Source organism: Vanellus vanellus, assembly GCF_965231255.1.
Source record: "Vanellus vanellus genome assembly, chromosome: 3".
Classification (NCBI taxonomy): Eukaryota; Metazoa; Chordata; class Aves; order Charadriiformes; family Charadriidae; genus Vanellus; species Vanellus vanellus.
The window spans coordinates 57,462,880-57,480,505 of NC_138907.1; the positions used below are offsets into that span (position 1 = coordinate 57,462,880).

Consider the following 17,626-nt stretch of genomic DNA (forward strand, 5'->3'; position numbering starts at 1 on the left):
CTTTACTGTAATCTTAAAAACATTTTTCTTTTATTTGCTTTCCCTTTTCTGTTAGGGGTTTGGAAATCTTCCCATTTGTATGGCAAAAACTCACCTATCCCTCTCCCATCAGCCTGAGAGGAAGGGCGTTCCCACTGGTTTCATTTTGCCGATTAGTGATGTGCGAGCCAGTATTGGAGCTGGATTCATCTACCCTTTGGTAGGAACGGTGAGTGCAGAGTATTCAACTTGATCACTCCCCTTCCTTTGACCCAGCTCGACAGGGAAGTGCATTTCCTGTTTGCCTCTAAAAATAATGTGTAGAACCAGGTGAGTTCTTGGTTTTTTATAAAAATTTTATCCTCACACTTTTTGTAGCTGTGCGTTGATAGGAAAAGAGAATTAGGAACATGTAATATCATATAAGAGCTTTGACTACAGTATCTGAGAGAATGACGCTTGGCACTGGTTCGGTTTCTGATGTTTTTCAGTTAGTCTAGGATACTTTGGCACCCTAATGCTGCAGAAAAATGAATTTACATGTCCGTTGCCTTTCCTTATTCAAATTGCAGCCTGTAAATAACTGTAGTTACATTATTATATTCTAAATGTTAAATCCTTCGTCCGTCATTACAAAGCATTCTGTAACGTATTTAGATGAAAGGAATTGTGTTAGGAAAAATTGTATGATTAAAATTATTGCTTTTCAGCTGATGAGCCTGATCTACTCCCAGTCCTTGTGAACATCTCTGCTGGTTCTGTAAAACTAACTTATGGTGGGAAAGGATGGATTTCTGACTGCAGAAGTAGTAGCACATCCATTCTCCTTTTTAGAGATTTAGACAATGAGGTGCTAAAAAGAGGCAATTGTCATCCTTTCTTCCTACCTGTCTTTAAAAGTGCAGGCTTAGATTAGGAAGCTCCTGGTATTTTCTTCCCTGGCATGCTTCATTAAAGTAGCTGAGAAGCTAGTTAGCTCATGCCTTTTGCCAAACACGCACATCTTATTCCGAACAGTAGTTGAACTGCCTCTGACATCTCATAGCATGAATTATTACTTGTATGTAGCTGATTCATGGAATGATGCTAGAGAAGGGATGCAAAAGCCATTGCATTTCCGGAAAGAGTACTCTCCCAATGTTATCTCATCTTCCCAGAGCACGGCCTGATTTCCTTGTGTAGCGGTACACTTAGGAAAGGTTGAAAGTTTCTAATCTATTGTTTTGAATTCCCTCTGAAACAATCAAGTGTTTGAAACAAGGAAGGAAGTACTTTCTGACCAGGAGAGTTCCTGGAGTTCAGGAAACTATGTCACTTCAACTCAGTGGACTTGAGGATATGCTTTCCTTCTCATGGCCACGTTATGCTCATCCACCAGAAGTGGAACACAGCTGTGTATTTAAATTGTGTAAGACCAAATTCCGATTACTGGTGACAGAATAAAATTTGTCAGAAGTTCTAGTGTTGCCTTCATGGCCTGGCTTCAAGTTTACACTGGAAGTTGTGTGTCATAAAGTTGTGAGAAGGACTGAATGTGAAGAATGGGCAGCAACTACTTCAAATCCACAAGGGAGCTATCCTGTAGGATGTCAGAGTGAAATGTTCTTGGGTTGAGCTTTCTGAATGAGTCACACTCTGCACGCTTCAACACAAACTAGCTGCAGTTCAGCCTCATAAATCTATAGGAACTGTCCATAGGAGCAGTATAGACCAAACAAGTTCAAGTATTACCTCTCATTTTTGGTTTCTGCCCAGAACCAAAAAATATGGTTCTTATGAAGGACATCTTATATATGGCATTTCTTATTGGGGGAGAGTGTAAAAATACGTCCAAGTTAGTTACCCTGGCTTTAGTGAGAGGCAGTATAGCCATGGAACTTTTCCCATATCAGGAACTGGGTAGGCACTATACTCTTAGTGTTATGTATTCCAAAAGAGTTGTAGGCCAAAGTACTGTATAAACATAAGATCCCCAAGAGCTAAAAATCTAAATAGACAGACATTGATCATTGGTTGTTTGGAAAATATTGCTAATGCTCAGGAATGTGGGACAGAACACTCCTTGGAACTATCACAATTGCTACGAATCAAAATGAATGAATGAATATAAATGTATTCCTAACATCCTTACCATACACGATTCTTTCTCTAGAGCTAAATTTATGGCACGAGGTCCAACTTGCTGCCTTTCAGAATTGAGAGTTGTGATCATCAGGAAACAAACTCTCATAATAGAGTTGGACCGCTACTTTTGAGATCACTTTTCTATTTTGCCACCTTCAGATTTTTAGTGGGCGCTGCTGTCAGCAATTAAATCTTAGGGCTAGTGGGACTTTTTAAGTTGTGCAAGAAGGAATACATTTGATATCAGGTTCCAAAACTGGGAGTCTTCTTTTGACAGTTCTCTTACTAATAAAGCTATCTGAAAATGTCTACAAGAACAAAGCAAGTATAAAAGGGCATGTCCTGAAGGCTTAAAGTGGCTGGAGGTCAGATGCTGTGAGTAGAGGGATTACAGAAATCCTGATGACAGCATGTGGTGAAAGCATCCAGTCACGACGGTGGATTAGATTTCTTTATATCAGAAAAAAGAAGGAATAGTATATATTTTTTCCTTTCATTACTTGCTGGTTAATTGTGTTAATGGAAGAGGATCCTTAATACCTAAGCTGCTTAGAGCCTTCTTACAGCTAAGACCTTTGTGATGGCAGAATAAATGCTATTGGACAACACATTCATTAAAGTTGTAGTGGTAATTTTGATGCTAATTAAATGCCAAACTTCATTCTCAAAGCATATTTTTTACTGGATGAGCTCCTCTCGCTCTAACCTGGCAGAACTTATCAGTAGTAAAGCAGGTTGTTAGAAGTCTGCTCCAATTTAATCGGGAAGAGCATTACAAATGAAAGAGATAAGTACTGCTGAAAGATAATAAACTATCTGCAGTAAATAGCATTTATAGTTTAACCTTGTCATTAGCCCATGTAAATTAAGGAGATTTGTATTTACACCAGCACTGATAGGCAATCATTATTTTTTTTTTTTTCAACTAAATGTTAAACATGTCTTCATATTCTCGAAGCAGTATTTGTTTTGTGTTATGGTTGGCTCTGGTTCCCTTACAGCATGGAAGTCTTTCCAGGAAAAATGAGTTGAGCCTTATCGGAGGAAATCAGCAGTGAAACAAGAGGTGCATTTAATTAACACTGGCACAGCTTTTATCCAAGTTCTCTGCGACCATGACCCAGAGGGCTACATCACTCACACAGGTGGACTGTTGACATCATTGCTTGGCTCAACAGAGTGATGGCAGGAAGGCTGCTGGAGTATATGTAGGAAACCAGTGAGGTCATTCACTAGCAATGCTTGGGTGGAGAATTATTAGATTTTTGTAGTGTGCATGTTTCTCTCCACCCCCACCCAAAAAGCCATTGCAGTTTGGTGCTTTCTTACATTCAGCCACGTTTCCGTTACTCTTTCTCTTTCATGTGATGTGCAAGAACGCAGGCTGCTCATAGAGGTAAAACCTGTTATCTTGCCTTTGTGAAGTGATGCTACCAAATCACTGGTGCAAGTAATGTCGCTGTGTTTGAATCACAGTGAGCTTTTTACACATGTACTACCCCTTCCCAGCCACGCGCTTTTGTTTTAATGGGTTAAAATTACAGGCAAGGTCCCTTTGAAAATACATGGAGCCTTTGGAGCCATGCCAGCTCCCAAGTTCTCACAATGAACCAGCATCCTTCAGGTATCGACATATCTGAAAAAAGGTCGGTCCATTGCAGCAATATCATTTTTCTCCCCATAGAGAAAGTCAAGTCCAGAGTTCAAGTCTCTGGAACTAGTTCTGAAACTATATCCCCTGGGAAGGAACTCTTGGGGTGACCCAGTGTGGTTTGAAACCAGTTTATGAAAACGATAAAGCCCTAATTCACTTGTAGGTGAGAGCCAGGGCTGTCCTGCTAAAATATTACCCGAATAATGTAAGGGAGAAAAGACCCTGAAAGTAAATATTTTTATGAATACTTCTGGAAGAAAAATATTGCTCCCTGTTGAATGAATTTCTTCATTCATAGTGGTTAAGGTTTGAGTTTTGAGGGTGTCCTTTGAATATAAGCCGGAGTCCAGGCCCACCTGGAATGAAATTGCCGTTTCCCGGTGGTGCACGAGGCCCAGGTTGTCTCCAAACTGTCATTTTGTCACTTCTCTCAGGCTCTGTTATGGGACAGTTGAATAATTATTGGTGGATTGCCCAACTCATCCTGACAATCTGTGTAACACAGGGTGATTTATATCTGCCTTGCAAAGCATTTAGCTTACAATGCAATTTTATATCCTTTACAAAGGAGTAGTGCTATGCTAAGTATTCTGACCTCTCTCAGTCCAAAAAATGTCCCCGGTGATGTGGCATTCGGCGCCTGCCGCTGGTGTTGTATAGTTGCTGTGTCGTAGCAGTGCTCAGAAGTCTGCAAACAGCTAGCTGTAAAAATACTGGGTGCTCATAGACTCCACAGGCTGCTTTTGAGATAACTGCAGTAAGTGTGGAAAAAGTAACAGAAAATGAAAGCTATGAAGTTAAACTCACATGGGAAATGTAGGTTAGCAATTGTGTAGTTCTGAATTGAAGAATGCGAACAGGAAAAGAAAAGCCCACGCTCTCCTCTGTTAGATGATGTGCCTTTGCATTTATTGCAGCAGGTGTAATTCCTCTCAGAGAGGAGGGAGAGGGTTTTTTTTTTTAATTTTTTGAATTACAGAGGGCACATCGTATCTGAACAGTGACCAGGCGTGCACATGCAGAAATGCTGAATGATGTTGCACTTGGTGGAAGGCTGATGAATCATTCAGGGTAGGGTTGTCGGGGCAGGGGGTGAGCACTGCTGGTAAGATCAGTGGCTGGAAGTGAAGGTGAGGACAGTCATCTTTAGTTCATTGTGTTTAAAAGCTAGAAGCTGAGGGGTGGTTAGTGTAATAACAGCAAATCCACCCGTGTTCTTTGGTGGATGGCATGATGTGGCTGTGGTGGCATTGGGTTGGCCAGAGAGGCCAACTGTGGATGAGGCAGAAATAGGCACAAGTGAATGATTTAGCTGAAGGGATGAGGAAAAAGTAGATTGTAATGGAAAGGGGTATGCGATAGCCTTTGGAAACATCTCAGGTGTGTGGACTATGAGGCAGTTACGATTCAAGCACGATTACGGCCATTTTTGGTGAGAAGACGGGAATAGAAGTTTGAGGGGAGGATTGGAAAGATGGGGTTGGCTGGAAAGGAAAAGAAGTTAAATTGAGAGTTATGCCAATGGGAAGAGATACTGGTGAAATGATTTGAAGACACATCCAAGACACATCCAAGATGCACATGGAGAACTGGAAGAGGGCACTGAATTAAAAGCTACAAGGGTAAAAGAGATTTGAAGATGTTCCAAAAGCGTTAGTTGAAACAATGACATGATCTAAGGTCTGGCCAAGAAGTAGTCATGGGAGTAACTGATGAATGTAGTTACAGGAGAGCAGAACATGCCTTGCTGATGACTAAGGATTTTTTTTAAATTGGAGAGAAAAAGAGTAGAGTTTAGTTGGCTTGAAAAAATTATTATTATCTCTGTAACTTTTTAAAGTACATAGAAAAGAATGTATTTAAATGATAGTTCAGAAATTTCCATATGCTCTGAGCATTTGCTGTTTACTTCAACTATTTTAAACTGGGGTTTGGAGTAAATATACTTTGCTTCAGATCATCACACCTCCCTGCCATAACAGTGATACAGACATATGGTAAAATGTCCTCTTACAACCTCAAAAAAAAAAAAAAAAACAACAAAATGAACCCCAAACAGCCTCTCTTTCTCCTTGAGCATTTAGAAATATCTTGACAGATAATGGAGGCAAGGCACTTAAATTCTGTGTAGTTCATGCTGTGTCTCTTGACTGTTCTGTTTGTTTGCTAGTAAGGATTATTTAACCTACATTATAATATTATATTATAGGCATAACGTATTGCCTTTTCTGAATGAAAAACCAGGTCCTGTTGCTGGCCATATCGGCAAAATTAATTTGCTGTTTATTACAGCTTCCTTCGACCTAGCCTTATGTTTCAAGGGCCAGCACTTGTGGTTAGCAAAACTAAAGAAATGATTTTGCTTTGTTTTCAATTGAGAAGAAAAAAAAGACGTTGTGTAGGCATGTGTGTTATTTCAGCAAACTGAATAGTTGGAGGAGGACTTGTTTTGGGACAGGATGAAACCATTATACAACATATCACAGAAGAACATAGACCCTGTGGTTTGATAAGCTATTTAATGTTTAGATTAGGTGAGATTTTTCTCAATACAACCTCCATTACAATCAATTTCAGTATGACTATTGTAAAATTAGTTCTTTGTAGTCAGTGTCCATATTATATATTTTCCCATCTTACCATAATTTAAGCCTTGTCAGAGAAAAAGTTCTTTTATGCCCATGTTTATATGTGGCTCTAAACGCTTGAAAATGAACCTTTTAATGACAAAAATTAACCTAGTGTATTATTTGTATCAGTCAGGTTTCCTTGGTTGTCTTTTGCAAAGATATTTTATTAAATACATCCATAGAAAAATAACATTATGTTCAAGCTCTTAGACTTCAGTAATAAACATGTGCCACTGTTAACTTCAAATAGTTTATCTGAATAGGACCCTTAAAACAGATACTTATTTACAAGTGTAAAAAGTGACTTTCGTGTTTCACTTTAGTCAGTAAGCGATGCCACCCTGAACATGCATTTGGATAGCCTCCCATCCCTTGTAGCGGGAATTTTACCCAGCCTCCTTTGCTTTGCATGCGAAGGGGCAGAAGACGTGGTTGGCCGTGCTGTCTCTGTGGAAGGTATGGTAGGTCAGAGCTGCTGCAGAGGAATTTCTTCAGCTGGCATGCCTAGATCACGCGTGCTTTAGCACGTGTTTTCAGTTAAGATTAGCTGACTTGGCACATTCATTGATCGAGGGTAGTGCCTGGCCAGTGTGGACAAGTTTAAGCAATGCTGGAACAAAGATAACTCGTTATGCTTTGAAACAGTTTTCTTCGGTGTAGTTGTTAATGCCTCGCCCTCATCATACCTGTGAAGTTGTGTGTAATTAACTCAGTGCAGCTGTCTTAGGGTTGCAAGTGCTGTTAGCGTAGGCAAATGAAATGAGAATCACCTGTAGCGTGCACGTAGCCAAAGGAGGCGCCTCTGTGAAAGCGTAGTTTGCTCAAGGCCTGCAGAGAGCCTGGGAGTCATTAAGATCCTCGCTGTCCGTTCCAGTAAGACCTAACCATGAGCATGGTTATGCTTTCTGTCTGTTCCGTTCCCTTGTCTCTGATTTACGGTCTGTGATCCCAGGCGAGAATGAGGGTAACTGCATCAGTTAAGAAAGGAAAAAATCAGGAGACTGATACTCCATGTGGAGATAAGGGCTCGTTGAATGATGTACATTAGCCTGTTTGCATGGGGCTTGCTATAAAGACCGGCATACCCGTTAACAGTGGGAAGTGCAACTCGGACAGAAGCCAGCAGCAATTTTGGACCACTGCCCTTAGATTTCACGCATGACTTCAGACGTGAAATACGGACTCTGCAGTGGAACCATAGGCACGTGCGAGTTTGAGCACTTAGCGAATGCCGTGCCGGGCGTTCCCTGGTGCGAAGAGGGAAGCGGGTGGCTGAGTTGTGCAGCTCGTGGCAGTTTCTCCATGGTGCAGCAGTGCTGCCTGCCCACCTTGATCCTCCCCTGCAGCTCTGACTGTGCCGGTTAGCGTGCCTGTTGTGTGCTTGTGCCAGTTCCGAGCAAGTAAAAGGGCTCGATTAAGACCTCGTTCAATTAATCAGCCTCATCTGTGTGCACTTTGATCAAATGCAGAGAGCTCAAAAATCAGTCTATGGAACCTCTTGCAACAGCGGTGTTAAGGGTTTGTATTTTGGTTATGCTATCGATATGGAACAAGTATGTATAGACCTGAGCATTAGAGAGGGCAGCCGGGTATTTACTTCTCCCATTCATGATATTTTGGATGACTTGTTGCATGAAGAGGCTGATGCTGCCCGACCCAGGGGTCACTGAGTCTGATGGCTTTTGGGGGGGGTGGCTATCGCTGCTGCCTGTCTTGGTTCAGGTTGGTAGCAGCCACCGTGCTCTGTCACTTCCAGCTTTCTGCTGTTCCTCCATATAGGGATGAAATGAAATGATGTTTCATGCTCCCTATTTTTGTTTGTTCAGCCTAATAAGCTGCTTCAGTTGAAGAAATCACAGTTTCTGAAAAGGTGCCTCGTGGTTCAGATTGGAAATCTAGGGATTCGGCCGTTTACAAGCATAGGTTTTAAAATTCTTTTAAAACTCCTGCCTACGTGCAATGTTTTCTGAGAGGCTATCTTATGATCACTTAAAGTAAAAGAATTGGCCCTTCAACATTCTTCCAGACATGTTTTTCAAATGCAAATTTGGAGATTTTAAAAGCGTTGATTCCTTAGTAAGCAGCAAAAAACTTTACAGTTTGGGTCAAATAACTGAAATTCTTACAGACTGTCCGGTAAGTCAAACTATCTAGCAGATGTAGATAGCTATATATTTGAGTTTGGCAACTTACTGTTATTGCAACCCTAAAAGTGATTTAAGGCTAATAGCAGGAACCTAGCTGGAGGCTGTAAGTCTGTGACTGAACAGTTTTATTAAATTCCGGATAAATAAGGTGAAAGATGTTTTGAACTTAATAATGTCCCCAGCAACTTGCTTGCTTTCATTAAATTGTGAAATATAGGACAAATGGTGCACTAATTAACATTAAAGAGGAATGAATATTTGTGCCTACTGGTCAAGGGATTATCCTTGTTAAAACAGGAAATGGACTCTGATTTCCTGTTTTAAAGTATTTTCTTCATAAGCTTTGCTTGAAAACGTGAGGTTAAAAATAGGTTATACTTTTACATAGTAAAGTATGCCTCTAGTCTTAGTTTTAAAATAGCTTATATATGGAAGGAAGAACGTTTTCCAAATTGTTTTATATTGAAATAAATACATCCTGCACATAAAATAGCATTTATCAAGAAATTAGAAACTAAGCTTCTCTAATTTATTACATTGTGACACAGGCTTTATAGAAATTACAGTACTCGGTGCTTGTATAATATCACTTTGTATTACTAGTTTGCAAGACAAGCAAAATTTTGGCACAGTTTTTAAAATAAAGAATCCAGAGATGCAAACAGTAAGGTCCCCTGACAAATAAAGGGCAGGACCACAAATAAAATTCACGATTTCCTGGCCTGCAAAATCATGAAATGTGTATGTCTAAGAATGTGAAGAATCGGATTGGGGTGTTTCCATCAGAATAGGCTGACCTACTTTCTGTGGACAACACTGAAAGAAAGTTATGCTGCTACTCCTCCCCTACGCCACCCTCCCACTCAAAAATCCTAAAGTACGTCCTGAGGTATTCCTCATGTGTCCTTATTTAAGAAAAAAGAGGGTACAAATGCTGACATACTGTATTTTGCTGTTGGTAAGTGTTGATGCGTTTATTTTGAAAAGACCAAACTTTCTTCACTTCTAAAACTGTCAGATGTCATGTCTGGAGCATTACCTTTTGACCATAACTGAGGAGAGGGTTGCATAAAACCACCTTGATGGCCTATAGACCAAGAGACATCTCCCATGTGGAGAAGTCCATTAAAAAAAGTATTCTCAGCATGGTACAGCAGGGACCCACAGCCTTCTACAGATGCAGCGGTTTTGGTTCTTGGCGATACTACTTGATGCTGACCTGTGACTGTTATCTGTCTTCCCGTCTGCTCTTCCTGCACACTGGTGAACATCACTTGTCAAAAGAGGATTTTGTTCTGTTTTTTCCTTAATACAAGGAAAGAAAGAATAAGGTGTGTATCTTTGCATGCTTGAGGAAATTCTATTTCTCAGCAGAAATAGTGTTGCAGTAGTTGACAGCATTTCCTATGTCTGGGACTAAAACCCTGCTATGGACACCCTGTCAGCTGGTCCAGAATGGTGACTTCCCTCTCTCACACCCGTTTCTCCGTGGTGGGTATGTCTGCCGGCTTGACCCATCTTTTCTGCCTACCATTTTCTTCTCATGTTTTGGGATAAGAGTGTATTTAGTTTTACACCAAGATTAAGCCTCTCCAGTTCGATGCCTATTCCACACAGCTGTGGGGAAAATTCTGTTCAATGCTTCCTTCTCTTTTACGTTGTAAAAGCCAAGAACATTATTTCTTGGCCTGGAGCTGGACTTCTAAAACCAGAGCTTTCCGTAGGCCTGTGAAGAAGAAATATGATCAGTTCTGAGGTAACAGTTGGACAGGTAAGGCAAGAAATAACTTTCTCTCTCCTCACCATTTTGTTACTGCAATTACATGCAAAAATGTATCAGTATTAGGTATCTGACCAACACCAGTAAAACTTCTTGAGTGCTAACTGTGATGCAGCAGCTGCATTATGGCGTATTTTTGTCATAGAGAAAAATGATGTCAACATTATTTTGCTCCCAGAACTCAACAGCAGCTGCAAGCCCCTCAGCATGGAAAGGCTTGGGCTGATGGGGAGCCCAAGCCACAGTCTGCCTATTTTTCCTGTGTTTGGAAGGTGTATGTTAGTTAGATATTCCCCAACTGAAGTATGAGGGGCTGTTTGAAGTCAGGCTTGGCTGTGGTGACTCTCTAAAAGTCAGTATCTGATGCAGTGCTGAAATCTTGGGTTTGCCATGTGCAGGGCTGTGTGTGAGACCCGTCCTTTCATTTGAGTGTTCCCAGGGCTGAAACGCGGCGCGCTGGGTAGCGGTGCAGTCTGGCACAGCCACAAGAAATCTGAGTGAGATGCGGCACAAGATGCGTGGGTGTTTGCTTTTACAGCAAAGTTTGGCACATTTTAAATATTTTAAACTCTTACCTCTGTAACTATCCAGTGGATGATGATACCGTGCTAGCTATACCAGTGCTTGATACTTTACAGGTTAGTGCCTGGCAGCTGGACATTCGCCTTTTGCTTGAAGTCATATAAAAATGCCTAATATAAATGGAACATCCTCTTTAACCAGATTCACATTTTTAATAATGTTCTCTTAATAACATGTCAAAGTTTGGAGCTAGTTGTAGGTTAAACAGTTTCTCTCCAGGGACGTGGAATTTTCTGAAGATAAAATCCTATAATTGCATGATATTTTAGGCTGGAGTACCTGACCACAGCATCTTTCTTTAATAACCGTGTTTCTTTAGGCAGCATAAGGAGCTGAGGTTTGAGCTTAATGAGAAAAGCTAGAGACATGAAGAACTTCAGAATGAACCCTTCAATCATGTACAGGAATGTTAGAATTGGAGAGAAAATATTTTTAAAATGTTAAAGATCTGCACATGCTGTCCTACTTAAAGCTTAGCAATGCTCTGAAGACTTTGAGTCTAAACTTAACCTCAGAGTGTATGCTTTCATGAAAATTAGTGAGAATTAGTTAATCAGGTCATGGTTTCCTTTTCTGCACAGCTGCCCTGAATCCGTGAGGGGCTATTCTTTATGTCACTTTTACAGGCTTTTACTTAACTTTTTTTAATTGGAGACCATGTGTCTGTATCAGCAATTTAAAAAAGTCGGTTGAGTCCAAATCAATTGGTTCTTTGTTTCCACAAATATACAAAATAGCATAAAGATACTGTTTTAATCACCATTTAGCAACCAACACATCAATTATTAAATGTATGCAGGCTTGTGGTAGTCACAAAAATATCATTCCTATCCCTTGCAATCTTCAGAAAATCTTTTTCTGATTCTCCTTAAATTCTGGTTTTCTAATCAAAAGGAGCATTGAATATGTGTTGATGAGAAAGCTGCACCGATGCGTGTGAAGGGAACATATTCAGCAACAACTCTTACAAAGGTGGCAAGCCTTTTTCAGGTAGTAAGCCACGCAGCAGGCTACCACCCCGCAATACTGAATATTAGGTGTGTTTTGAGATAGCCTTCTGGTTTCAGTGTTGCAATCAAATCAGCATACTGTGAATGAAAGCAGCAGAAGAATGTGGATAATGTGTTTGCCTTTTAGTAAATCATCAGTAAACTCTAATGCTTAGATGATCTGGTTTTGTTACTTTTTCACTTAATAAAACCAATCAGTAGACTGAGGCCAGAAGAACAGTGACAGTTTGTCACCTATAGAAACCTCTTGTACTGTTTCTGGTATTCTTTAAGCCTCTCTTAGATAGGTGAAAATAAATCTCCTGACTTCATTGTACTCTTCATTTATCTTTTCCACAAAACCGCATGAAATTCAACACCACTTAAAGCTCATGCTTGGCTCCTTATTTTCAGTCTGCCGCCAGAAGCAAGGGTGCTGCTGGAGGACCGTCCTCGGGGACATCACTGAGATGGTTGCACTCAAACTGTAACCTAAAAGGTGCTTCACAGAAGTACAGTGTTGAGTCTCAGTGGTGTTAATTTATGAGAATTTTTGAGAAATGGTGTAAGAAAATCTTATATTGTTCTTTTTTCTTTTAGGCAATACTATACAATACATATCACAATGTGGCAAATGCACTCCCAAACATACCATAAAAGAAGTAGTAACATCACATAGGTGGTACGACTGAGTTGTTTTTCCGCAATTCCATTTGTAACACTTGCCTCAGAAGTTACTATATTTGCACTACTGTCCAAAACTGCCAGTCCTCAGAAATGAAGTGTTAATCTGGGAGTTTCTCAAGAAAGCCGTACGACAAAAGCTGTGACTTTTACATCTCTGATCCGTGAAATAAGCCAAAATACAGGTGTCTGTAGTGACTGTGCTGGAAAAAAAGCGCAGTACTGTTCATATTACAAGATTCTGAATGCCCAGTTTCCCTGGTCACAGAGAAGCTCCCTTGCAAGCAGCTCCAGGCTTCGGGCAGCCCGTGCCTGTTCAGAGGGCTGTCCTGCCGATTTTTCTCGCCATGCTTCTGGCCCGGGTCCAATTTCTGTTTTCCAAGAGTGTTACTACTCTGCGGGATGCGTGCCTGTTTGAAAGCAGAGCTTTCGTAGTGCTTCTGCTCTCCTATCTTTTTACTATTTTGCAACTGCCCACGCAAATCCAGCCCTACTGCAGAGTATTCAGGGTCTTGTATGCACTATATCGGTATCCAGAGGAAATGTATGTGCTATACAGTTCAGTTTCTATTCAGCTTTGCCACTGACCAGCACTCTGACTGGTATCTCTTTCTTTTTGAAGCTGTTTTAAAGAATTTCTGTGTATTTTTGTTGAAAGAGCAGTTTTCCACCCATCAGTTTGTACATGTTTGACTCAATTCATAATGTTATTACTGGAGGCGGAGTGCAATGAATGGAGCAGTCATCATTTGATGTAAGAAGAATTTCCTTGTAAGTACAGAGAAATGTAAATTGTGAGAATGAGTTCATTGATAGAAGGATGCATTTAGTTTGATCATCAGGCGTTCGTGGAAAATTTCAATATAACTGAACAAGAGAGATTTCTGCCGACTGTTGAGAGTATTAAGAATCATCATGCTGTTGCTTATCCCCATTTTGTTTGGATTATGAACTGCATTGAAAACACACGCATTTATTTACCCATGGCATTAAAGCATGCATTGTTTGTCTTAGTTGTGTTCAATTTTATTACACCTTATTGCAACAAATTGATATAATTGCATGGAAGACCATCAGCCCTTCATGATAGCAGTCAAAACACTAACCTCTTTCCTCCTTTTTTTCTCCCTCCTTTTTTTCCCCTCCTTTTTCCTCCTCAGAGCTGTTTTGGCAGCTGGAGGCAGTTTTTATTTTGATAGGTTTGACATAAAGGATGGAATGTGTCCAGTTTGGGAAGCAGAAAAGCTGGTGGAGGAAAAAAAAAAAATCCATCATTGTATTATAGACATCAAGAGTGTGCTTTCTGGTCCATCAAGGAGAAACAGTTTTTGGTTTCAGCTCAGGATATACACCAGAATAAATTGCAATTTAAGGGCTTTTTTTTTTATTTAAAGGGAGAGAATTTAGCTATGTTGTTGGCACCATAAAACTTAACATTTTATGGAAACAAAATGGAAAACCAGATTATGGCGTATATTTAAAATAGCATGTGTAACTTATAAGTTTGGGGATCCAGCCAAGAGGAAGTTATATATTAAAAAAAACAATAACCACATATATGCTCTTATGGGAGTCACTCCAGGACTGAAAGGCATATGCATCCAAATGTGTTTTTTTTTCTGTGTGGTCAAAATTTCAAAATGAGCATGCCAATGAATTGTCCTGAGCTCATTCAAAGTATGTAGGTGTTCCCACGTGCCTGCAATGCTCGTGCAGAAGCGCAGGAGTACGCATACCCCCAAAGCACGCGTGTAGTTGCCTCCTTTCTTGTGCCTGTGCAGTTGTAGAGGGGAGACTCGCTGGCCCCACCACTGTGTCACTCAAACCCACTTTTTACTTTCTGACTATGAAGTGTTACATCCTTTTGCATTAGGGTCACCGTGTTTTGTTCTTCCAGGCTTGCCAAAAAGGACAGAGGGTGGGGAGGGGTGTCAATTAGAGGGCTTCTGGCTTCTTCCAAGCAGGGAGCGAGCCAGGGAATGTACTGAATGAAAGGTGTGTTTGTAAGGCTACTTGCTTGAGCAGTAAGCAGCTCTGACATCCTACATCTGATCTCAAAAATCACTGAACTCTTCTTGATCTTCAGCTCTCTGCCCTAGCTCTCCTTCCCATCGTGTACTACTGTTTATGGGCTGGCGTTGCTGACTCTGTATTAACTTTGGGCGTAATCTCTAGAAACCATGTCAGTCTGCAGTATTAGACTCCTGCCAAACAAGATCCCTGCAAAACCTAATTTATCCCTTGCCACAGAATGAGCTTCCACTTGTTAATTTTTTTTTTTTTTTTTTTTTATAAAATGTACTTTTCCTTTATTCTGTAGTTTTGTGAAAAACAACAAGGAGGGAAATTCATGTGGACCCTCAAGGAATTTATTATGGGTAAATTCACAGAAAAAGTTGACAAATTAAGGGTAAACTTGGAGAAAAAGTTGACAAGTGCATAAAGCACATTCACTGTAATTGTAGAATGAATGTCTTCATTCAAAACTTCACCTAAAAACATTCTAACTGAAGCGCAGAGATCTTATATGGGCCAATGCTGTGAGTGACCTGTTGGTTGTGTTCAATTAGCATGCCATTTTATGTGAGGTAAAATTACCTACGGGATTATATTAAACTGAAACTGGAATACTGATTTGTAAAGTGAGGAGAAAACACCCGGCATTCAGAGAGAGGCGGTCTAAGTCGGCTCTCATTCGGTGGTGTGATTAGGTCTGCTTTTCTAAATAGATGAGTTGATGTGTTCAGCACTAATGCAAGTCATGGGGAAGCCTTGCCAGGTACTCTGCATTAGCTTCGTTCCATGTATTAAGTAAGTCTGATGCAACTTATTGCAGTGAGAATTTCAGAAGACAAATCTACTGAGAAGGGATTAAAAGCAGGTCATATAGGAGGGTAGTTTTCTTAGAAATGATGAATGCAATTGCAGGAGCTGTTATAATCCAACAGAAAAATAACAGAAGTCAAATGGTTGTTGTAGTTTTATGGAAAACAAGTAAAGACCTAATTGACTTTTTTGTTGTTTAAAGATAAAATGGGGAGGAATATGCTCATTTAATGTAAATTCATCTTGGACCCATCTTTTTCTGGTTTGTGTATCATCTCATTATGTACTTCAGCCCAACTATAGAAGAAACTGTAGTAGTACTAGATTTATAGAGGAAACCAGCTGCTGAATTGTTATTAAAATCTGTAGAAATAATGGAAAAAAATATTTCCTAAAAAGGCAAAAAAGAAATTGGGTGTAAATATTTCTGCTGTTTTACTGCCTCTGAAGAGTGTTACTTTCATTGCACCATTTTAATGGCTTTATATAATATCCATGGAATAAAAGATTAATTACTTTTTAAATTATCTGGCTTTTTATGCAATGGCATATTGATTTGTAATTCCATGGAAAATGGTTTTTAAGATGCATATGACAAATTCTTAATAAGTAGTTCCACAGTGCTGTTTTAAACATGTATTTTTCAGAAGACCTCAACATCTTAATAGTTGTTGTATTGTTAAATGCCGGATTCTGTATCTAAGATGAAGTGATGCCAGGCACAGGTATAAATTGGGAGAGGAGTGGCTGGAGAGCAGCCCTGCGGAAAGGGATCTGGGGGTGCCGGTCAGCAGTGTGCCCTGGCAGCCAAGAGGGCAAACACCACATCCTGGGGTGCATCAAACACAGCATCACCAGCCCGTCAAAAGAGGTGATTATCCCCCTGTATTCAGCATTAGTGTGGCTTCACCTCTAGTTCTGTGTGCAGTTCTGGTACCCACAATTTAAAGAAGGATGTGAAGGTCCTGGAATGTGTCCAGCGGAGGGCAACAAAGCTGGTGAAAGGGCTGGAAGGAATGTCCTATGAGGAGCAGCTAAGGACTTTGGACTTCTCTAGTTTGGAGAAGAGGAGGCTGAGGGATGACCTCATTGTTTTTTACAGCTTCCTGAGGAGGGGAAGTGGAGAGGGAGGAGCTGATTTCTCCTGGGATCCAGTGATGGGACGCATGGGAATGGTTCAAAGCTGCACCAGAGGAGGTTTAGACTGGACATTAGGAAGTATTTCTTTACCAAGAGGGGGGTCAAAAACTGGAACAAGCTTCCTAGAGGGGTGGTCAATACCCCAAGCCTGTCAGTGTTTAAGAGACATTTAGACGATGCCTTTAATAGCATACTTTAACTTAGTCCTGAATTGGTCAGGCAGTTGGACTAGATGATCGTTGTAGGCCCCTTCCAAACGCAATAGTCTATTCTATTCTCTTGTTTCCTTGTTTGCTTTATTTAGACTTCGAGGTCTTCAAAATTGAAATGCTACCTAATTCAGAGGCACCATGGCAGAATTGTCCCTGAAGTTAAGGCTACTGGGATGGATGTTGCTTGTACCACATTAGAGATGAAACGTGTTCTCAGGCCTCGGAAAGGTGTGATTATCTGCCCAGGGAGGTGGTGGAGTCTCCATCTCTGGAGACATTCAAAACCCGCCCAGACGCCGCCCTGTGCAACTTGCTGTAGGTGACCCTGCTCTGGCAGGGGGGTTGGACTAGATGATCTCCAGAGGTCCCTTCCAACCCTATGATTCTATGATTATAAGTGCTGCGTAATATCATTACTGCTGCTTCATTATTTCCATCTTTTAGCAGTTGTCTTTTGAAGTTATGTCCCTCTGTTCTTTGCATTTTGCTGATGAAATCTTTTGCCTTTTTTCTGTTAGCTCAGCTCGTCCTTCCTCTGCTCATGCTAGCTACTTTTTTAAAAGTGGCTTTGATACTGTCTGTGTTTTCCCCTTAGCTTGCCAGTCCCTCTCATTCTCCCTTGTTTATTCTCCTGTCTGTCCTTCAGAGAAGAAACAGGTTTTATATATTTAGGGAGTAATGTTGCAACAACGTCGTAAATCTTAACGCAAAATCAGGAAGGGAAACAAAAATCATTTTCAGTCACATTGGCTGTCAACGCCACGTACTCCCAAGCACCAAGACACACCTGTGCAGGTTGCCTCCAGCGTTCAGGTATCCAGACAAGAGTGTTCAGTGATCTGGTGGGGCCTCCTTGCAGTGACAAATCTCATCACCTCT

At 40.7% G+C, this 17,626-nt stretch overlaps 1 protein-coding gene across 1 annotated transcript in view; it reads left to right on the plus strand.

Moving 5' to 3' along the window:
- Positions 1–17,626, plus strand: part of MTHFD1L (methylenetetrahydrofolate dehydrogenase (NADP+ dependent) 1 like) — a gene marked incomplete at its 5' end in the record, with an annotated part of 171,294 nt that overhangs the window by 114,620 nt on the left and 39,048 nt on the right. The window contains one exon of the mRNA XM_082480716.1: positions 56–208. Coding sequence (XP_082336842.1) covers positions 56–208 — 153 coding nt within the window. The remainder of the gene's footprint in view (positions 1–55; positions 209–17,626) is intronic.